The sequence below is a fragment of the Ictidomys tridecemlineatus genome, chromosome 8, assembly GCF_052094955.1.
Source record: "Ictidomys tridecemlineatus isolate mIctTri1 chromosome 8, mIctTri1.hap1, whole genome shotgun sequence".
Taxonomy (NCBI): domain Eukaryota; kingdom Metazoa; phylum Chordata; class Mammalia; order Rodentia; family Sciuridae; genus Ictidomys; species Ictidomys tridecemlineatus.
In genome coordinates, this window is record NC_135484.1 from 110,155,648 (window position 1) to 110,178,971 (window position 23,324).

Consider the following 23,324-nt stretch of genomic DNA (forward strand, 5'->3'; position numbering starts at 1 on the left):
AGAATAAAATCATAGCATTTTCAGGTAAATGGATAGAGTTAGAGAAGATAAGGCTAAGTGAAGTTAGCCAATCCCCAAAAACCAAATGCCGAAGGTGTTCTCTGATATAAGGAGGCTGATTCATAGTGGGGTGGGGAGGGGGAGCATGGGAGGAATAGATGAACTCTAGATAGGGCAGAGGGGTGGGAGAAGAAGAGAGGGGACATGGGGTTAGAAATGATGGTGGAATGTGATGGACATGAATATCCAAAGTAAGTATATGAAGACATAAATTGGTATGAATATACTTTGTACACAACAAGACTTATGAAAAATTGTGTAATAAGAATTGTAATGAACTCTGCTGTCATATATAAATAAAAATTAATAAAAAAAGTTAAAAACAAAAAAACCATAATTAATCTCAAAGAACGTCTCCTCTCCAACTATGCCTGCCAAATTCTTTGTTCCTTATCGGTCAAAATAAACATACTTTGTATTCTTTTTTATTAAACTCTTGCTATATACATAACATTATCAGCATCATAGATTTTCTTAAATCTCAGCAACATCATCTCCCTTGCTTATTGCCTCCTTTGGCACAGGAATTTTCACAAAGGGAAACTCAGGACCTAATTTTTATTAATAAACTGAAAAAGTTTCCAGATCATCAAAAGAAAGCAAAAGGCCATTTAAGTAAACATTATTCATGTCTTCAAAAGGCTCTTCAGGCCATGCTAGAACTTATTTCTGGAAGACAAGTTTCCTGTTTAGAATAAAATGAAACCCGAATGATAATGAGAGACTTGTATTCATTTACTCGCCCAATTACTAATTGCAGTGACACCTGTAATTGGTTCACTGGTGGTATTCAAAGAACTTGCCTTTTAACAGTGGTGGGAGAAGCACTGTATCCAAGTTTACATCATCTTTGACTGTGCAGACATAAAGTTCCTGATCTTCTTTGGAGCTGGCAGGAGAAATACTATACATTGTAGATTTTATGGCATTGGCTGTAGGGGCAAAAAAAGGACCATGACTGAGGAAAACACCAAGCTCAGTGACTAGTTTTAAAGGCACAGAAATGCAAGATTAAGTCAAGAGACTTCAGGATGAAGATGAATGAAAAACACTATGTTTTTTTTTGTTTTGTTTTGTTTTGTTTTAAAAGAGAAAGAGAGAGAGAGAGAGAGAGAGAGAGAGAGAGAGAGAGAGAGAGAGAGAATTTTTTTAATATTTATTTTTTAGTTTTTGGCAGACACAATATCTTTGTTTGTAGATGGTGCTGAGGATCGAACCCGGGCTGCGCGCATGCCAGGCAAGTGCGCTACTGCTTGAGCCACATCCCCAGCCCAACACTATGGTTTAACATGCTTCACACCAACCCATCCTGCTTGTTCTTTAATTTTCTCTTATAAACTAATAGCATCCTTCGTACCATATTATATTTCACCACTGTTCATTATTCCTGCTTACTTTATAATAGCCCTGTTTCCATGATATCACAGCTCTAGGATGCCTTTCTGGATATACATGTAATTCTACCCTTTCCTCCTAGCCCATCCTCCTTCCTTCTCCCATCCCCCATCCAAATCCTCAAGTCCTTCTCATCATTAATATACAATTCTCTGTTCTGGACTCTCATCGTTAAAAACCCTATTTCCTACCTGATCTCCTAGGCTACTCAAAATAAAACTATTGCAGATTGGTTGACTGAATTAAGTTATCTGAGGCAGCGATTTAGTGTTTTCACCCTAGTTTCACAGTATTTGTACACTGTACTTAGCTAGGCTTAATCTGGCCCACAATGTCAACAGGGAATGACCACAAGCTTCATAAAGACTAGGTAATGCCATGATGGAGATCAAACGTCAGTGGTTGCAAGGCTAAACTTACCTGAGAGGGTTTCCCACTTGCTGTTCTCTTCCTCTTCCTTTTCTAGGTCATGAAAAAGCAATATGTCCTTAGAGAGAAGGTCCTGGCATAGGATCTCACAATACAGGGGGTTTCCAAAGCACCTGAGCAGAAGGTAGCTGCAGAAAGTAAGTAGGTGATTGCTGACTAAAGATGACCACTTGAGGGGAGCCAAATATTAAGGGTACTGCATACTGAGGGATCTTCTTTTGTTAAAGTCAGATCTTGATGTATATACACTAACAGAGGGAAGCAGAAGCAGGGAGAAACGTAGGAAAAAACCAATTTCTTGGGTTGTTTTTTTTTGGGGGGGGGTGCACCGCGATTTTAACTCAGGGGCACTTAATCACTGAACCACATCCCCAGCCTTTTAAAAATATTTTATTCAGAGACAGGGTCTCACTAAGTTGCTTAGAGCCTTGCTAAGTTGCTGAGGCTGACTTTGAACTTGTAATCCTCCTGCCTCAGCCTCCCGAGTCGCTGGGGTTACAGGTGTGCACCACCATTCCCAGCAAGAAAAACAATTTCTGATTGGCTTTGAAATATATTTTGGCAGTAACTTTTTTTTTCCTAACTATTTTGCTTCTACTGATGTTAAAAGGAACTAACATCTCCTTGCTAAAAGACTTGGCAGAAACTGGCCTGATTGTATATAACTGACACTATAAGCAAGCCATCCAAATCCTAACTGTCTTGTTAAAACTTGCGTGGGCAGCCGGGGAGGTAGCCCCTTCATAGTTTACAAGGAGACTGAAATCTCATCTTGGGCTTCATCATGCTTACTAATGCCACTCTCTCCCCCAGCTCTGTTGAGCCCTGAGCCTTCTCTTTTATATTATGGCACTGGCTCCTCCCTTAATGAAGTGTCCAGCTGATCCTAGCCACTCACATCTGCAGCTCTTGGGGGATGCTCACCACCCCTAGTTCCCAACATGCCATTCTCAACAGCGAGGTTGCTGCCAACTTTGAAATGGGCACAAGGATAGCCTGAGGACTCTGTAGGAAGTGCTGGGCCCAGCCACACAGGGTGACAGGAGGGGTCAACGTCATCACCATGATGATGGGCACACTGGAGAGCAATGTTCCCAAAAACTCCCAGGAAGCTGCATCCATATACTGGGCCTCGTCAATGAGGAAAATCAGTGGTGTTTCCCTCACTGCCTGGAAATAACAGCAAAGAAATAATAATAACCTCTGATTAGAAATAAAGATCTACTGCAAATTTTCCATCAACAATTTAAACAAAATGTCAAACAGGATGGAATTTTCAGAGTAAAATGTATTTTAAGTCCAGGTAACATTTTACTTTCTAAATATAAAATATAACCTACATATCTAATTCCTAAATAAAAAATGTATGGACAAAATAAGTGAACAAGAAAATGCTCTGACTAAAAATAAGTATCAAAATATTCTCTAACTCAAACTTGAAGCTTTCAAATATTTCATTTTGACAAAGACTTTACTGTATGAGAATTTATAACATTTTAAAATGGCAACTTTCAAACCCGGCTGCACATTAGAATCTCCTGGCAGTGCTTGTCAACACTCTCATTACCAGGCCCCACTTACTGAACACTCTGAAAAAATTGTATCCATTTTTATCCCCACTCCGGCTCTGCTTCCCATGGTGTCAGGTGATCACTCTAATGTGTTTATCCTATAGATTTTTGTTTGCATTTTGTTCTTTTAAAATATGCATTGTTGTTTTGCCAAATACATTGTTTTTATATAAATACTACTGTATTACAGATATCATTATTTCTTCCTCTTTTTTTTTTATTCAGGACTGTTTTTATTTTTGTGGTGCTATGCAAGCCTTCTACCACTGAGCTACATCCTCTGGCTTCAGACTATTTTTTTTTTAATATTATTATTAGTTGTTGATGGACCTTTATTTAATTTATTTATTTAAACACAGTGCTGAGAATCAAACCCAGTGTCTCACAAATGCTAGGCAAGCACTCTACCATTGAGCCACAACCCCAGCCCTCAGAATTGTTTTTATATCACTCCACATTGTTAAGTTTTCATCTTATTCCCTTAGTTCTAACTTTAACATTTACTTCACTGTGTTCATCCGCATATTCATGCCAGTATCTCTCTGGCCTCCACAAATAAACACAATGGACATGTTCCTTGGGAGTTCCTAGATTTAGAGGATACATGCTATTAAAATTTGAATTGTTACTTTTAGATTGCTTTCCAGAATGGTCACATCATTTTCTTTTCATATAGATTTTTGATTCTGTAATTCTGAGGTAGAGTCTAGGTATCTGTGCTTTTAATAAATAATAGGTAAAATAGCTATTCACCTGCACTGTAAGCCATTGTTTTACATCAAATTACTAAAATTTCATTAAGAAACAGGACCAAGAAAGAGCCAAAACTCTTTTGTGTACCATGCCATGCTGTAGAATGAATACATGTTTGCAGATAGACACAAACACTGAAGATATCAACAAATGGAAGGCCAAGAAAAGCCTAGAACAATGTATGATGCAAACTGGTTAAACATAAACCATCTCCAACTATTAAGAATAAATGGTATGTAGCAAAAGTACCCACTTCCTGAAGCACTTCAATAAAACATTCTTTAATCTTTTTTTGTCTGGCCAGGTCATCCATGTGTGAAACTTTGAAGGACAATGGAAACTGATCAAAAAGAAATATTATGTATTAGCATTTAAAATGGCAACCTAATAAAAATATGCATATTCTCCAAAGGAACAGAAAACAATTCTATTTTAATGAAGAGTAGGTTTCTGTGAGATTGAGCATAGAGAGACAAGATCCAATCCAATATTAATGTGTAGCTCAAAGTGTAATATTGAAAGTTCATTGAGGGTTAAAGACAGATACTTACATCTCTTTTTGTATACCAGAGTCTAGAAAATTATTAAAGGCTTTAACTAAGGAATAAATGACAGGTTGTACTTAGTAATGCTACTTTGGGCAGCTCCAGTATACAAGTTACACCAAATATACCAGGATGAATCTCTACATGCAACTTGTCAGAAAGAGATGCAATGGATATCACCTAACATTTTTTTTACTGTGCTAGGTTAAGGCACATAAGCTACCATGGATCTGTTAGCCAAAGTGAGATTCCTGCTTGACCATATGAACAAGGGTTAGAGCTCAGACAAAACTTAATAGAGGGTTATACTGAGGAACTGGATAGATTTTAGTATTCTCTACTTTATATCAAATACTTTCTTTGGAGGTAGATTAGAAGTTAGAAGTGATGGAGAATGAACAGGGTATCTTTAGTTTGCTGGCTGTTGGGTACCACATAAACCCTAGACCACTGGAAGATTTTGAGACTTAGATGCTGGCTCAATGGATATACTCCATGGCTAGGGAATAGGAAAGCAGCTTTAAGGAATAAAAAACCACAACTGACTTAAGAACACATGAATATAATTTCTAGGGTCAGGATCACCTTAACACATGTAGCTGTTTAAAATTTATAATACAATCTCTTATACACTATCTTCTTTAAAATTTATCTAAAATCATATAAAGTATGTAAATCATTTACAGATGAAAAAATTGTGGCTCAGAGAGGCTAAGTGATTTGCTCTAGGCCATATAATTAGCAAGTATCAGAGTTAGTCTTAGAATCCACTCTAATGAAAAAAAAAAAAAACCCTGGGTTTTGGTGAATCCAAATCTTGATCCTCCCAAGACTATGTGTTCTTAAGTTACATATATATGGCCTAAGTGTATTAATTACGTTTAAAGACAACAGTGGATCTGACTATCCAGAAAGAATAATAGTAACCCAAATTCAGAAAGTCAAAGTCTTTGTTACCTTCACAAAGAAGAGGTCATTAAAAAGGCAATGAAGTGGTTCATCCACCATTCCATGGAGCTGTCTGTGCAGGCACTCTTGCCGATAATAGGCTGGGCATGTATCAATCTCAAAGAAGATGGCCATGAGGGTCTGGATAACATAGAAGCACTGCTGGGAATCTGCTTCCTTCAGTTTCAATGGCAACACCCTGGTGAATATTAGCATGGTCACTGGGAGACCCCAGACCCACACAGAGATTACTCATTCCACCAGTCCAAGGATGCTGAATCTAATGACATATAGTTGTACTAATAAGGTAAAGAAGCCCCCCAAAAGTAGGTTTTGAGTCAGAAAGCAGGTGTCTTTACCTTTGCCCTTTTTTCTGGGCCAAGAAGTTTATTTCAGCTAAAATCTGGCTTTTTCCATAGCCTTTTCCACCTTCATACAGAACTGCCTGACCCTTCTTCTGTTGCAAACATGACTGCTGTGCCAATCTGAAGGCCTCCAATTCCTTTTCCCTGTCTGCAAAGAGACAAGAAACACTCTGTGCTTTATAGTAGAGACTATTTGAATTGATTTTCAAAGCTAGCTCTCTTAAAAGCTCTATCACCTCCCTGTCCCAGAATCCCTGGCAGAATCCAGAATCCCATTCTTTGATGGAATTTCATATCTAGGTCTAGAAAATCAACTTGAGACAAACAGAAGTATGTGCTCAGGAACTGGATAGATTCCGGGTTTGTTGCGGAGCCTAAGCAATAACATTCAGAACAACCAGGCACCATATGGATATGGGGCTACTATTATTTTCTTAGTTTGTTATAAAAATTTCCATAACAATTTAGTCTTCAAGGTCTGAAACTGTTAGGTAAAGATAATGAATAAATAAATGTAGATTAAAATAAAAATAGGGACTATATAATGCAGGTGGCAAAATAGACCCCAGTAGCAAAACCCTAACTTACAGATTCTAACTAAATGTTGGTACTTCTCAAGCAAAGTGGTAGAACTTGACCTGAAATCTGAATATTCAATATGAAAAAGAAATGACAGATCCTCTTCAAAACAAATATAAATTCACTAAAAAGGCTGCTCTCTATTTTTAAAAAACTTAAAATCATTTAGTTTGCATTCCATTTTATTTTTAAAATCATGTCTAGCCATCTACAGCTGAAACAAATATGATCTAAGTTAGAAAACTCACCTAACAAAGGGCGATTTTCATTTCTCGTTCTGGCCAAATGTCTTTTCCCAAACATTCTGCAAAAAAAGAGAAATGTTTTATTAAAAATAGCATCAAGAACTCTTGTCTTCCTAAGCAAGTACTTCAAATAACTGAAGAGGTACAGAGATCTGTGTAAAAGAACTAAAAATTGTTAGGGAGTGAGAAAGGGAAAGTAGTATTGATTACTGCAGGCTCAGAGAGGTAAGTAAATTGTGAAGTACATGCATGCACACACACACACACACACACAAAAAAAAAAAAAAAAAAAAACAACCTAGATTAGTGATTTACTGCTATTTTCTTCCTGTTGGAGAGAAAGAAATTCCCCAAAGAAGTAGCTAAGAGCTAAACAGACAAGCTAAAAATCTCAAGATGAAAAAGCCTCCTTTTATGTGTCTTATTCCAACAGGGAAGTACTAGTATTACTAAATTTCATACAACTGAAAATTTACCATTCTCATGCCTCTATTCTGCAAGAGATGAGAATAAACTCTCACCAATAATACTCACATACATCTTCTATGGCCAAGATATTCATACATCCTCCCTGGGTTGGAGATGTTTTTCATTATTTTCTCTGGCAGTTTCTTAAAGTTGTAAGCAGGAAGCATGGACCTTAAATATGTTACCTCATCACAGGATACCAAGCCTGGATAAGCAGCTATCATTCTGGCCACAAGGCTCACTTTAGGGCCAATAACTGTGTTAGAAAGACAGTAAAGGGTGGAAAATTTTTGGACCACCTCTTCCATCTTCATCCCTTAAGTCATAGAGCTAATAATCCAATCTATTCTACCTGTATATTCATGTCTTGCTACTGCCCCAACCAGGCCACAGAATACTGGTCCATTGGTGATACTGATGGAAACAAGCCTGGGGATCAGAAAAGTAACAACTGAGTAAATATATAGTCAAAAGCCTCCAAATTCAGGCACAAGATCTGCCACTCTCTAGATCTAGAAGTCTAGTTTTAGAGTTCAGAATGAAAAAAGGTCAGTGGCTAATGCCAATCTGCATCACATGATGAATATGAAGAACTTAACAAGAAAACAACAAAACCTACAGAATGGTCTCCCTCTTTTAGGAGTTTTATTTGGGGAGTTATTATTGGTAAAAAAATTTTTTAAAACCACTTTTATCTATCAGATGATTTATATATGCTTTTTGAGGTACTTTCAAATTGATTGCCTCATCTGGTCCTTTGAGATATAATTAACAACAAACTTGTATGACAGTCAAGGCAAATATTTTAATAGGCTTTGAGAAAAGAGGAAAAAACTAAAGGGGTTAAGCTAACTTTCCAAGAGTTATACAGCAAAAGTCAGAATGAGAATCTAGATTTCCAGATCCCTAGATCAGTGTTATTTTTGCTATTCCATGCTGCCCTTAGATAAAACCCCAAAAATGAAAAGTACAGCAACAGATGGCAATACAGAGTTGAATCAAATAATGCAATGTCAGAGTAATGAATAATGAGAATGTCAGGACTGCTGGTGGAAGAATTCTGAAGCAAACTGATCTTTGGAATATACTTTTTCAATGAGCAACTTTTTCATTCAGTCACACACGCATAAAATTATTCAACAAGCACTAACTTGTACAGAAAGAGTATTCATAAGGGAGAGGACATTAGTCAGACCTTGAAAGTTGAAAACACTGTCGAAACAGAGAAACAGCATTCTTTCCAGTAGAAAAAGGCACAGGCTTTGGAAGCCTGGTGTAGTTATGCAAAACTAAGTACTTCAAGATGGCTAGAGCACCGATGGTGTTTGGAGTAGGGAGAGGTGAAGGGAGAAGTGATCTTTTTTTTTTTTTTTATTGAGAAGTGATCTTACATAGATGAGAGATGGGAAAACATGCATAATACGGATTACTTAAAAAGAGAGTATAATAGAGAATGGGCAGATTTACTTGATTGACATGACAGGTCACAGATATGTGGATGGAGAAAGAAGGAGCAATGAGGCATAATTAGGCTCAAGTTAATGTATAAACAAACAATTTTCAGTGGTTCAGAGAGAACGTGAAAAGTAGTGATCATGTTAACATGACTGTCTCCTATACCAACCAAATTCTCTTGGCTTCCTAAGGACAGGATTGAGGGCTCTCACCATTCATTTGCTGTACCCACTGTCTATGGTGAATAAAAGAAGTGCACAAGACAAGAACCAGGTATTCGATTCTATCATCACCCCAACAGCAAGACTCAAAATTTTCTACTGGTTTAAGATGCTTCCTCAGGCTAAAATGACATTTCCCACTTTCTCCACCTGCCAAACTCCTTTCTTTTTCTACCCAGCACAGATATCCCCAGAGATATCAAAGATATCAAGACTTCTTTGATATCTCTGGGGATAATGAATTATCTCTTCCTAAAGCATCTTGCTTTAGCTCCCAGAGAATTTTATTCCTGCATTTAAATTTCACTGTACTACAAGAAAGTTGTTTACCTGGATGAGGAGGAGGTGGTCTCTTATTGTTCTTATATCCAAGGCATAAGAATACTTAATGAATGCATTTATGCACGTGAGAAACTCAAGCACTGGATCACTAACAAGATAAGACGCACTGTACTTTTCTCACTTGGTTGTTTCTTCTTTTTATTGTATTCTATTACTACCCCCTGTTCTTCCTGACAGTCCATATTCATTTTTTTATTTTAAAAACATTCTCTATTGAGGAAGAATATATTCTCTATTTGACATATGCAATTATACATGAAGTATTTATGGTACTAAACACTATCCTGATCACTCCCTAAGTCTCCAAAATATCCTGGAGACATGCTCAGGGAATCATCTTTTCTTTAAAGGAGCTGGAAACTAAAGGTATTTTTCAGATTAGAAAGAGGAACTTACAAGATGACTCAAGGTGAACAGGAGACATGGAATGCAGTTTAGGGTCTGAGTGAGAATTGATGTGATGCAGACAGACATGAACAATGACATTTGTTACTGAGGCTCCAAAAGTACTGCTGAAGCTTCAGTATTTGATTAGTGTGGCATTTCCCAAAATATATTCCAGAACACTAGTCATTCTGGATATTTATAGGTCCTTTTAGAGAAAAGAGTTTAATGATCAAGTACATTTAGAAAATTGTGAGTAAAACTAAATATATTAATTTTCTTCATCATAAGACTACCCAGACCCTTTTATGTATAAATGTATACTGTGAATCTCTAGGAAGAAAATAGAGTTTGTTTCACTACCCATTAGTATGATAAGGCACTAGAGTTCTACTGAACATACTTAGGGAAATGCTGAATTCGTAATTTGTCTTCAAGGAAAAAAATAATGACCTTGAAATCTAGCTTTCAGGTTGTGAGATTGTCACACTATTTGTCTTAACAACATAATCTCTCCGGATCTTAGTTTCCTTAGGTTAAGAAGATCAGATTAGATGACTCTAATATTCCATCTAGTTCTTAACTTCTATTATATTATAAACTAAATAAGACCAAAATGACAAGGTTATGGCCTAAGAGTCACAGAATGTATCTTTAGGGCATTGTAAGACAGCCTCTACAGGCCAGAGAAATGAGTATCTCACTCAAGGGTAGCACCATTGAAGGCCACAGGTCAAAGTAATATTCAAGAACCAAAAAGATCAGTACTAGAAGGGGAGGCCCTGCATAAAAGTGGTAGGTAGGCTATGAGAGTCTCTGCAGATCCCACCCAAATTGAAAGAAGTGACAACATATATTTGCCTTGGGCTGAGAATTTGAGTATGTATTAAGAAACTGTAGCATCTTTCTTTTCTGTAAAATCAGGAGTTAGAGCAGATAATTTTTAAATTCCTTTTCATTACTAACATTCTATGTATCTACAATTATATTAATAATATATGTAATCCTTTGGGGGTAACCTTTGCACATTGTAAGAATCAGCTGTGGAATAATAAACAACATAGGATTTGAAAACCAAAGATCAGGGTTTCATTTCTAGCTCTGCTATATGGTGGTAAATTCTCTTATACAGTCTTAGTTTCTTCATGTCTAAAAGAGGGATATAAATTTTCACACTGGTAGAATATACCTTAAGTAATCTATAAATGCTCAAATGCTATATACATGTGTGATAAAATTTTTTGTTCATTCTTTTTTTGGGGAGGGGTTGTACTGGAGATTGAACTCAAGGGCACTCAATCACTGAGCCACATCTCCAGCCCTTTTTTGTATTTTATTTAGAGTCAGAGTCTCACTGAGTTGCTTAGGGCCTCACTACGTTGCTGAGGTTGTCTTTGAACTCTGTGATCCTCCTGCCTCAGTTCCCAGAGACAAAGGGATTACAGGTGTGAGCCACTATGCCCGGCTTCATTAATCTTGAATAAGTTATAGCAACTAAATTAATCTTTGACTCAATATTAACACTGGAAACAATTGTTTTTCAAATCATTCATTCATACTTTTCCTAAGGCTTTCTATTGAAAAAAAAAAAAGGTCACTTGGGAAATTCCAACTAACTTTGTCATAATGCAACAAGGGCACTTTCTATGCCTTCATTAGTATTAGGTTTTGTAGAAGGTGGTGTGGGTGGAGTGGGAGTGAATATGAAGGCAGGATATCAGTTCAGTGTGAAGTCTAGAAAAAGCAATGGGATCTGGGAAAGACCAAGAGTGAGAGCCAAAAACACAAGTGTTAACTAGTTGTGGTCCCCTCCTCTCTAGGTAATAATCATCCTACAACTTCCCTCATCTTCCCGCTTATAAATAGGTAGCTTTGTTTTCATCCTTTCCATATACAGCTATGTTATTTGCACTATATAAATTTCCCTATTTGCTTATTCCTTTATAATTTTCTTGAATTCTGTCATGTATATTCTGTTCCTCTACCTTTCCTGCTTCACTAAATGGAAACCTATATTCCCCACCCCTGGGTATCCAGTATAGAATTCTGTATCTAATAATTTCTGAATATCTTGTTTGCTGACTTTCCTTAGCAAGTTCCCTCCCCATCAGGCAGATTCTGAATACCCTCAACCCCTGCTACTTGTTACTGCCTCCTACCCTGCCTGAAGAGCCCCCTGGGGCCTGAGAAGCTCCTCTCTGCCCCACTTTCCAATCCTCACTTGGTCTCAGCAAGATTCTCCCAGCAGAAGCTGAAGATGCTGAAGGAGCTCTCCAGGGCATGTGCACATTCATCTGGCTTCTTATCTCCAGGAAGGCCGAAAACACAGAGGAACATGCAGCCCTGGGATAGATGACAGAGGAAGAACAGTTTATCTGATGAAGCAATATGACTTGCCTCAACTACGTTACTGGTTTGCTACAGGGAATAGAGTATTCTATATGATTTGTGAAGTGGGTACTCTGGGCTACAAAACCAGGAAAAAAAATCTTGGCTGGAGGTGTGGCTCAGTGGTATGAGCATTTGTGTAACATGCATGAGGTCCTGGGTTCTATCCCGTTTCATGAAGAAAAAAAAAATCTTGATTTAATGAACTACTTCAAAAATAGGAATTTAAAACACAAGAAAAGGTGGTATCAAGAACCATTCAAGCTGGGTGCAGTGGCACATCCTTCAGAGGCTGAGGCAGGAGGATCCTGAGTTCAAAGCTAGCCTCAGCAATTTAGTGAGGCCCTAAGCAACTCAGTGAGACCCTGTCTCTAAATAAAATACAAAAAAGGGCTGGGAATGTGGCTCAGTTGGTTGAGTGCCCTGGAGTTCAATCCCTAGTAATTCCTCCCCACCCAAAAAAAAGAACCATTCAAGCCAGGTACAGTAGTGCATGTTTAGGGTACTAGCTATTTGAAAGGATTGAAAGGAACCCAAGTTTGAGGCCAGGCTGGACAACAAAGCAAGAACCTGTCTCAAAACAAACAAACAAACAAACAAACAAATAAAAACCATGCAATTTCTAGTGTTAAGACTATCTGCCCACATTTTCTTTGCCTATAATGTCAAGTATTAAGATGTTGCTCTTTTTCAAGCTCAATTGGTTGAGAAAAATATGATTATTTACTTTGTTATTAGATCCAGTAAAGCACTCCTAATGCTTTCACAAGGCTTTTTCAACAAGAACTGAATAAAATCTTCAGTAACCCTGAAAATTAAACTAACTATAACATGGCATTTCTTAACTTACATTACTTGAAGTTTTAATGTTATATAGAGGCATACAAAATAAGCAGCAGGAAATCTGATTTATACTTGTGTTACATGGGTGACAAACAGATCATACAAGATGTATTATTTCTCACTCACCTTTAATACTTACTTTCTCAAACATAAAGATCCGGCTTAACTGGCCACCACCTTTCTCAATGACTGTAGAGATATATAAGGCAGCCTCCTGGATAAGATGACACAAATGCAACATCCACACTGTCTTGTGGAACTCAAGATTCACCAAAACCATAGTCACTGTACGGAATTCAGATACATACTCCATAGGTTGGCCTTCATCAATCTACAAGACACAGAGAGTTACTTTACCTATGTCTTCAACTCTCAGTAACATGTTCAGGCATTGTAATTATCCATTTCATGCTAAATATAAGTAAATAACTTATGGGTGCCAAGCGAGACCTAAAACTTCAGGTTTGAGAGGTACAGAAAAAGTATAAACCAGTATGCTTAGAATTAAATTATTTGACTTTAAACCTAATTCCCTGATGAAACTGCCAGAATTTTATATTTTCTAAGAGTTATTTTGATATGCCTAACTGTGCTAATCATTGTATTTATCAAATGTTCATATTCATACATACACAATCAAACAACACAAATTTACCAATCATGTTTTCTAAATCCTGCTTACAGTGTAATAAATGCTTCAAGGACAAACAAGAACAAATGTGGCTTCTACTTTCTAGGACCGAGAAAGCCAACTAAAAGACACATTCATACAGTAATTATATTGGTGCAGATGATAACATCTGCTGAGATTAGAGTGGGGCATAGGAGATGAACTAGATCAATATTAAAACATTATCTCATTTAATGTACACTTATTTACACAAACACACACAGTCTGTGTAATGATTCAAGAAGTAGGAAATAACCTTCTTCAAAAGGTTTTTCATTATGTATTTCCGCAGTGTTCGCTCAAGTGCAGAGTCTGGATCCAATTCCAGGGCAGTTCTTAGTGTGTCTAACAAAAGAAAAACAAAATGTCTCCAACCATATGGAAAATTAATCTTTAAAATTTCAGAGTTAGGTAGAAAGGACACGTAACTTACCAACACTTGTACGGTAATGTGGAAGATAATCAAGGCACTTCTCAAAATGCTCATCAAAATCAAATGGGTTAATGATCCGCATATCTCTTAACTAGAGAAAGGAAAACTGCTCAATTCTGTGTTCATACACCAACTTGATTACCACTGATCCCTTAACAGAGGGGCTGAGGACTCTAACTCCCTTATTTATCTTGAATCTCCCCAGCCTTACTATTCTGCCTTATCTCTTTTGTGGGAGAATATCCCTGGCCTCCCTCCAAATTTGAGTTCCAGTGGTTACTGGTTTGTTCACATAATATGTGAACACCACCAGAGCACAGCCCTATGTAGTGGGAAGTTTTTCAGGATGTGCTATGGACAGAACCAGCTTCCTACCTTCACAGCTTCATCCTCCCTCATGATTTCCACTTCAAACATGTACTGCTCACAGAGCTTCCAGCAGTTCCAGGACAGGACAATCTCATTTGCCTGAGCCAAACGCTGAGCTAACTGGACACCATCTACATCACGCCCAATCACCAAGAGGTATTGCCGTTGCTCATCTCCAACAATAACTTGGGATATCCGACCTGCAGATAGACCTATCCAGAGGAAAAAAAAAGAAAAAAGAAAACAGAGAAGCAGAGAATAGCCAAACTCAACTGAAAAACTATACAAAGGGAGGGGTCTAGAATCCCAACATGGCTTTATGTATCATGCCAATCTTGTTATTGTCATTAGTTGCAAAGTCTTAGGTGAGCTCACCTTTAAAAATAACACCTTGTCCCAGATTTCCTTTTCACTTATATAGACCTAGAGGTTGAAATTCAAATATACCTGGGTTGCAATGGGGGGAAGAAGTAAGAAATCTTATCTAAATTGCTCTCAAAATTACTATTCTAATTTACAGCTAGGTCTGATAGCAGAGTACTGAGGGAGGAGAGCATATGGTTATACTAAGAAACTGCTACTGTCCCTCCTCAGTGTTACCAGGACTGAGTGACTAGGCAATCACTTATTGCACCAGACATGGGTCCTTTTGTTCTACTTCCATTTTTCTGACCCTGAGGGATTTCTTACTGCTAATACAGCAGAAATTTTTGGTTTGCTTATCAAGAAAAAAATATATATATATATAAATTTATATATATATATATAAAATAAAAAAAAATATATATATATATAAAACCAATAGAAGTCTATCCCTAGCTAAGTCACTTAATCTGAGCTCAAAGCAAAAAAAAAAAAAATAGGGAAAGTCAAGTACAATGGCAAATGCCTATAATCACAGCAGCTCAGGAAGCTGAGGCAGGATTGCAAGTTTGAGGCCAGCCTCAGCAACTTAGTTAGACACTGCCCCAAATAAACAAATAAAAACAGGAAAAATTTTTTAAAGAATGGCAAAGATTTATATTTTCAGCCAAGACAGAATATTTCCTAATACTTGAAACAACTAAAGGACTGGAAAGAATATATGAAACAATGGTTTTCAAAAAACTGGATTCAGGTAATAAAGAACAGTGAACCCCGAGAGACAGGAAATAAGCTGTTTTTCTAGTTTAGTTTTGAAGAGTTTCCAAAACACATCTCAGGAAGGAGAGAAACCTAGGTACAGTGAAGAAGACTCCAAGTTGAGAAGTCAGAGCTGGGAACATGAGAAAGCCTAGATACTAGAGTTCACAGAGCACTGACAGGAGTATTGGAGCAGTAAATCATGTACAGAGGGAGAATCCTACATATCTGCACTAGGTCCCTTCTAAGTCTTTAGCTGAATACTGATATGTACATGAATATGAGAAACATGTCTGATGCTGAGGAAAAAAACTACATAAAAAGATTAGAAAAATAATCTTTGCTATCACACAATGATGGGAATAGTACTTATTATCACTAGCCACGTATCAAATTTAATTCACAGGACATCAGGGATGGTATTAAGAAAACGTCTGCCTCAGGAATGGGGTAAAACTAGCCTTAGTCAAAACATTCTCTGGTCTCACCTAACAAAGTTGACAAGCAAATCCTGAAAGAATTAAGTTGACCATATTCCAGAACTAAGCTCAGGAATACTTTTAGAACTATTAAAAAAATCCAGCACCAAACAAAGTAAATTCATGTCTGGCACCCATCTCAAAAACTACTGTGCAGGCAAAAAAAGAAAATATGACTTATAATAAGAAGAAAAATCAACCAATTGAGCCTATAATAGAACTAGTAGAAAAGGACATTAAAAGTTTTATGATAATTATATTCCATATACTCAAAAACCTAGAGAAAAGATTGAACAAGTAGAGACATGATATACATATCTCTCAAAACAAATATATAAGTATGAAAACTATAGGGTCTAACATGAAAAATATACTAGATAGGATAAAAGGCAAATCAGATCCTGCAAAGGGAAAGGTATTACTATGAAGACCTAGTAATAGAAATGATCCAAAATAAACACAGGGAGAAAAAAGAGTGGGGAAAAATAAAAGAACTGAACTGTGAGATTATTACAAGCAGCCTAATATGTGTGTAAATGGAGAGAGGAGTAGGGAAACAGATACAATTCTTTGAAGAAATAATGAGGGAATATTTTTCAAGTTTGAAAACAAACACACACCTATAGAATCAAGAAGCTCATGAGCTCCAAATGCACTAAAAATAAAACTATACCAAGGTACATCATAATCAGATTACCTAAAACCAGTGATAAAGAGGAAAATCTTGAAAACAGTCATAGGGGTAGTGGTGAGAAGACAAATTATGTACAAAGAAGTAACACTAAAGATTAAAGCAGACTTCTTTGTTGCAAAATCTGTAAGGTAGAAAACAGTGGAACAAAAGTTTCAATGAGAGAAAACTTCATCAACCTGAACGTCTATGTTCGGTGAAAATACCTTTCAAAATTAAATATGAAATAAAGATTTTTTTAGGCATGCAAAAGTTGAACTACTATATGTTCAGCAAATCTGCACTATGAGAAATGCTAAAGGAAGTTCTTCAAATAGACAATAATGAGTATTAACAAAACACAGAAAAACTGGAGCCTTCATACACTGCTGGTGGAAATATAAAATGAAATAATCACTTTGGAAAATAGACTGACAATTTCTTAGAAAATAAAACATACCATATGACCAACCTCTTCTACTTTTATTTACCCAAGAAAAATAAAAGGATATACCTATACAAATAATTGTTCATAGATGCCCATAATAGCTTTATTTGTAGCAGTCAAAAACTGACAACAGCTTAAGTGTCCATCCATAAATTAGCAGATATACAAACTGTAGTATAATATAGCCACACATGCATCACTAGTTAATTCCTAATACTACCCAGCAGCAAAAAAGGAATTAACTAGTGAAACATGCTATACAATTGATGAAACTCAAGATAATTATGCTGAATGAAAATAGCCAAAAAGTATATATGTTATATAACATTTTTTTTCCAGTGTTGGGAATTGAACCATGGTCTCACATGTGCTGAATTACATGCATAGGTCTATAACATTCTTTTTATTTATTTATTTTATTTTTTAAAGAGAGAGAATTTTTTAATATTTATTTTTTAGTTTTTGGTGAACACAACATCTTTATTTATTTTTTTTATTTTTATGTGGTGCTGAGGATCGAACCCAGCGCCCCGTGCATGCCAGGCGAGCGCGTTACCAATTGAGCCACATTCTCAGCCCAACATTCTTTTTAAGAAGCAAAATAATATCTAGCAACAGAAAGAAGATCAGTGATTGCTTAGGAATGTGGAAAGGGAATGGTGGGAGAAACCTTGTACAGAGGGACACAAGAAAATTTTTGTAATGAATGTGTATTTTTAAAAAATTTGCAGAAAATTTCACTGTAGACATATTACTTATTTAATCAGTCCCTTTAGACTATTTTCTATTGTTTATCACAAACCATATTGCAATTAATAACCTTGTATATATAACACTTCACATATGCTGGAATGCCTCTAAGATGAATAGTCAGAAGTGGAATTGCTGGGTTAAAGAATGCACCTTTACACTTGATGAAGATTAGCAAATCACCCTCCACAGATACTGACCATTTTTCATTTCATCAGTATAATAAACACCGACAACTGGTGTTTTCCAGCATCTGAATTTTTGTCTATCTACAGGTAAGAAAAAGTATCTCAAAGTATTTTCAACTGGCATTTTTCTAATCATGAATGAAGATGACCATCTTTTATACAGATTTAAATACATGTTTGTCTATGCAGCATTTATTCATGTCCTTGTCCATTTTTCTCTCATGTTAATTTTAATTTCTAGGTGCTCTTTCAATATTAGAGAAATTTACCCTTTGTCTATATGAATTGCAAATATTTTTTTTCTCAGTTTGTCAATTATCTTTTGAAACTTTTTGAAAAGACTGTTCTTTCTTTTTCCAATTGGAGCTCTCTTTTAGGAATTACTACCTATCTTTAGCCGCAGATCTTGGCCTTCTCTGGTGTGGTAGATCCCAAATTTCTCCTGTATCTCTAGACTGCATTTTGCCACCAGGGTTATGATGTCACTCAGTTGATTTTTCTCCACTGTCCAGAGTGCCAGGAGTACATTCCCTGTAGACACAGGAGTCAAATATCTAGACTTGTCCTATAGCAAAGCCTCCTATTATACAGAATATCAACTTGATCTAATGTGGATATCATGCAATGTGCCAGGCAAGGTTTCTCAGCACTATATATTATGCAAGGTTAAAATATTGCCTTTGATCTTCAAAATGATTCAGTATACAAAAACCCAACTAGGTAAAAACTGAAAATGTTCTAAGGATATTTTTTGTAATTTTTTCTCCACCAGTATATTAACAAGGGTATAGGTTCTAGCAAATTGGTTCATAACACGTAGGTTCAAGTTAAAAGTCTAATTAATTTTAAGGCTGGTTTTTTAAGTTTAAAATAAGGTGACAGGCTAACTCTGGACCATACAGCTGTTAATGATCCTAAGAGTTCTCCTGAAAGGAGACTCTTAAGTCTTCCCTATTTCACATTTAGCTTCTTATATTAATGACCAAATTTCTCATCATTTTTCTCAAAAACACTTTATAGGCACATATTTTCCTATCATTTAATCTAAACTGAATGTAAAACATATGTAATATTAATATGGGCAAAGCTTCTTTAAACTGGGAGATCCTTTGAGGCAGAGATACTTCCCTAGTGCTCAGTACCTATTAAATAATCAATGAATGCAGAATAAGCAAATATGCCAAACTCCACTTAAACACAGTTTTCCTCACTCACAGTCCTTTAAATATTCATAAAAAGTACCTGTGATATTAAGGATATCCCCTCCAAAACAGAGCACATCTGAAATCAAGCAAGGGAGAAAATAAGTCAAGATTAGAGGGATATCAGATCATGGCAGAATTACAGTACATTTTTTTAAAGGCCTACTGTTTTTATTTATTTTTCCTTCTGTCTCATCTACTTATTCATTCCCAGCCTCAGGACTGAACCTTATCCTCAGATCTACTTCTTTTTTAAAATTTTTTAATTTATTTATTTTGGTACCAGAGATTGAACTCATGGGTACTCGACCACTGAGCTACATCCCCAGCCTTTTTTTGTGTTTTATTAGAGACAGGGTCTCACTGAGTTGCTTAGCACCTTGCTAAATTGCTGAGGCTGGCTTTGAACTCAGGATCCTCTTGTCTCTGCATCCCGAGCCGCTGGGATTACAGGCATGCTCCACCATGCCAGGCTGATCTGTACTTCTGTATATCATCTCTAAAAAGTACTCCTATTCCCTTCAAAGCCACAATTAGTGTGATCTTATCACCTCTCGACTTCTCAAGGACTTTGCTCTTATCTACTCTCTAAGGATCATTCCCATCCATATCTTAAAAAAATAAAAAATAATCTACCTCTTCTGAGTCTCATTCTTTTGCTATTGGCTGTTTTCTGATTTCTCTCTCTCTCTTTTTTTTCTCTCTCTCTCTCACACACACCGAGAGAGAGAGAGAGAGAGAGAGAGAGAGAGAGAGAGAGAGAGAGAGAGAGAGAGAGAGAGAAAGAGAAAATTGACTGTATATACTTGTCTCATTTTCCATTCACTCTTTCTTTTAAATATCTCTATTATTCTCTTCTCAGCTTTTGCCAAAATGATATTCATCTCTACCACCTCACCTAAATGATCAGGTCATCAACAACACTCATCTAACTAAATTCAGCATTTTTCCAAGTTCACTGTACTTGATGACATAGCATTTTCAACAGCTAGTCACAGCCTTCTTCTAAGGCATACCATTTTCCCTTTGGCTTCAGGAACACTGTAATGTCCTACCTCACTTGCTGCTTTATAGACTATATCTTGTAGGTTCTTTCTCCCTCATCATAATCCTCCCTGGTGTTCCTCAAGTCTCAGTCTTTCTCTTCTCTTTCACAAGGCTCTTTCTGTATCTACTTTTTCCATATGAACTCAAACAATTTTTATGTACCATCTCTATGCCATTAGTAGATCTCTAAAGGAGATCTAGCCTCTGAGCTCCAGGTTCAATTATAGCTAACATGATTTCTCCACTTCAGTGACTTGCTGGCATCTCAAATTCAACATACTAAAAACAGAACCATTTTCTAAGGATATTTTTCTTAAAGAGTTTCTTAATATTTTCTTAAGAGGTCAGTTTTTCTCATCTCAGTGACACTATCATAGCAATTCAGTCATGAAAACCAAAAAACCAAAGGTCCTTTTTTTTCACCACTTCCTGCTGAAATCCAAACTATCAGCAACTCCTATGTGTTGAACTTGCAAAATACATTTCAAGTTAATCTATCCCTATGCAGCTATGTTGCCATCTCTAGATCAACAATTTTAAATCCAGACTACATGTTGGGGCTGCTTGTGAAACTTAAAATATCCTTATTCCTGGATATCTCCAGCCCAGAGATTCTGATTTAAATGGTCTAGAGTGGAGCCATCAGGACTTCCCCAACTTTCTCCTGGAGTTGGCAATGGAATCCAGGGCCTCCGTGTATGCTGGGCAAGCATTCTACTATTGAACTACGTCCCTGGCCATCAAGATTTTTAAAAAAGTTCCCCAGGTCTTCTAATGTGTAGCTGAGGTTGAAAAACACTACCCTAGACTGGGTAGCCTTAAACCTGTGATCCTCCTGCCTCAGCCTTCCAAGAAGCTGGGATTATAGACATGTGCCACTACAACTAGCTTTTCCATGACTATTCTAATTGTCTCTTTAAACTTCCATTCTTACCATTCACTCTCCACTAGCTCCCTTTAATCCAATCTCCATGAGGCAGCAAAAATGAGCTTTGAAAATGTAAATCAGATCATATTACTACTCTTGTAGCACCTTTCAACAGTTCCCTTTTGTATAAAAATAACCTCAATTGTCCAATTCTTATTATGAATTCCCGAGCTTGATAATCTGATAGCTGCCTTCCTACCACCTTACCTTAAGCCACTCTTTACTCTGCTAGCTATACTCTGGTCCCACCAGCCTTTTGTCAGTTCCTAGGACATGCCATGCTTTCTTCTTTGTCCTTGGCATTCTTCTGCTTGAAATGCTTTCATTGGTAGCTCTTCACAGTGTTCCCTCATCATTCCTGTCTCAGCTTAAATGTCATCTCCTCAAAGGAGCCTATGATCACTTGATCTCTTAGAGAAACTCCCTACCATTTTATTTTACTTCACTTGATTTATTTCCTTAATAGGATGTATAATCTATAATCACTGGGTTTCCTTATTATCGGTCTCTCTTACTAACATGGGAACTTCACAAGGGCAGGTACTATGTCTTACTTTCCCCTGTATTTCTAGCACCCAGCTGTTCCTGATATTATAATACATGAATGCTACATAATTTTTAATCTTCCTCTTTGTTCAAACCTGATGAGAGACTTTCTATACTCATTCCTCATAGGTGAGAGGTGAGTGACATAATAAAGTTCCTAAAGAAGGTGTCACATAGTAATGATTCTGGTGAGTCTCAGAATATGGATATAACTGTATGGGGCACTATCTGTAAATAGTGAGAATATTATTTAAGTAGTAAACAGTACAGGACCAGAGTTATTTCTGTTGGGCAAGTTTGAATGGGGTTCTGCCACCCAAAAACCAATTACAGTGCTTGTCATAGAGTAGGTACTTGAAATGTTTGCTGTACAAATAAGGAATTTTTTAAGAGTAGGTAGATATCCAAAAGCTTAACACATCTAAGAAAACAGTGAGAACACATTCATTTCTCAAGATCAAAATGCCATAACAGAGTAGAAAGGTATTTTCTTATATATATAATGTATAAATGGGACACATTATTAGAAGACATATCATGAATTTTATTTCTAAATAAAATTCAATGTACAAAATAAAAATCAACATTAGGTCTCTCCCTCCCTCTCCTTTTACTGGGCAATCAATCAATGGGATTGGAGACTGGATAGAATGGCACATAGAGGCAAAGAATTAATTTATCATTAGTAATCTGATAAAAACAAAGATAAGAGATGCCTAAGGAATGACCCTTTAGTACCTATTTTAAAGTACCCCAGGTTCCTTCTTATAAACCCTCAGGAGACCAGACCACAACTCCTTGCTTTCCTACAAGGATCACTCACGCTCCACGATGTCACTAATGTAATAACTGAAGATGTGGGCCAGTTTGTCCATGTCATGTTCCGACTTGCACGTCAGGCTGAACCTGTCCATTAATGCTGTAAACCCTGACCAACAAAGCAAAAGTTATTATATTAGCTGGCAAGTTTAAACTTTTAAGCCCTCTTCCTTCCATGTGTCGCCTAAGGTAATCAGATCCTTTCAAGTGGAAGAATTCCTTGATCCATTAGCACAGTATTGGGTATTGGAAAGTACCCAGGGCTGTGCTGGTTGCTGTTGTAAACGAAGATGATTTACCTACAAGTACTCTTTTCATCTGAAGCCAGCTGCCTCTTTCTTCCCACCCTCCCTCTCAGGCCAGAGGAAAGTGTGCAATTTCGCCCCATGTGATGGCAAGAAAACACTTGACAAGGGAAAAGGATTAAAACTTGATAGAGAACTCATATGGTAAGGGCAGGCACCTCATGTTCTCATCTTCAAATCCATGACACATATACTCCATATTTATTAAATGAATGACTCTCGAAGTGACTGCTAGGTTGCTAGCAAGTAGAACACGTGGGCGCATACCTGAGTTAACTGATGGGATAAAATGGAATGCTTATTGGAAAATACTCGGGGTTTGGAGGGAAACTTGTGTTCAAAGCCTCCTGTGGCCTG

At 36.9% G+C, this 23,324-nt stretch overlaps 1 protein-coding gene across 2 annotated transcripts in view; it reads right to left on the reverse strand.

The window, feature by feature from the left end:
* Positions 1 to 23,324, reverse strand: part of LOC101955741 (adenylate cyclase type 10) — a 42,404-nt gene that overhangs the window by 17,726 nt on the left and 1,354 nt on the right. The window contains exons 2-16 of one of the 2 annotated variants that reach the window (XM_040282611.2): positions 22,667 to 22,771; positions 19,363 to 19,401; positions 18,508 to 18,651; positions 14,470 to 14,675; positions 14,095 to 14,185; positions 13,918 to 14,006; positions 13,131 to 13,322; positions 11,982 to 12,103; positions 6,894 to 6,949; positions 6,061 to 6,214; positions 5,711 to 5,900; positions 4,462 to 4,548; positions 2,783 to 3,054; positions 1,876 to 2,012; positions 864 to 992 (exon numbers count right to left, since the gene is read on the reverse strand). In XM_040282611.2, the coding sequence (XP_040138545.2) occupies positions 864 to 992; positions 1,876 to 2,012; positions 2,783 to 3,054; positions 4,462 to 4,548; positions 5,711 to 5,900; positions 6,061 to 6,214; positions 6,894 to 6,949; positions 11,982 to 12,103; positions 13,131 to 13,322; positions 13,918 to 14,006; positions 14,095 to 14,185; positions 14,470 to 14,675; positions 18,508 to 18,651; positions 19,363 to 19,401; positions 22,667 to 22,771 (2,013 nt within the window). The remainder of the gene's footprint in view (positions 1 to 863; positions 993 to 1,875; positions 2,013 to 2,782; positions 3,055 to 4,461; positions 4,549 to 5,710; positions 5,901 to 6,060; positions 6,215 to 6,893; positions 6,950 to 11,981; positions 12,104 to 13,130; positions 13,323 to 13,917; positions 14,007 to 14,094; positions 14,186 to 14,469; positions 14,676 to 18,507; positions 18,652 to 19,362; positions 19,402 to 22,666; positions 22,772 to 23,324) is intronic. The other variant, XM_078020049.1, reaches the window with a different exon arrangement.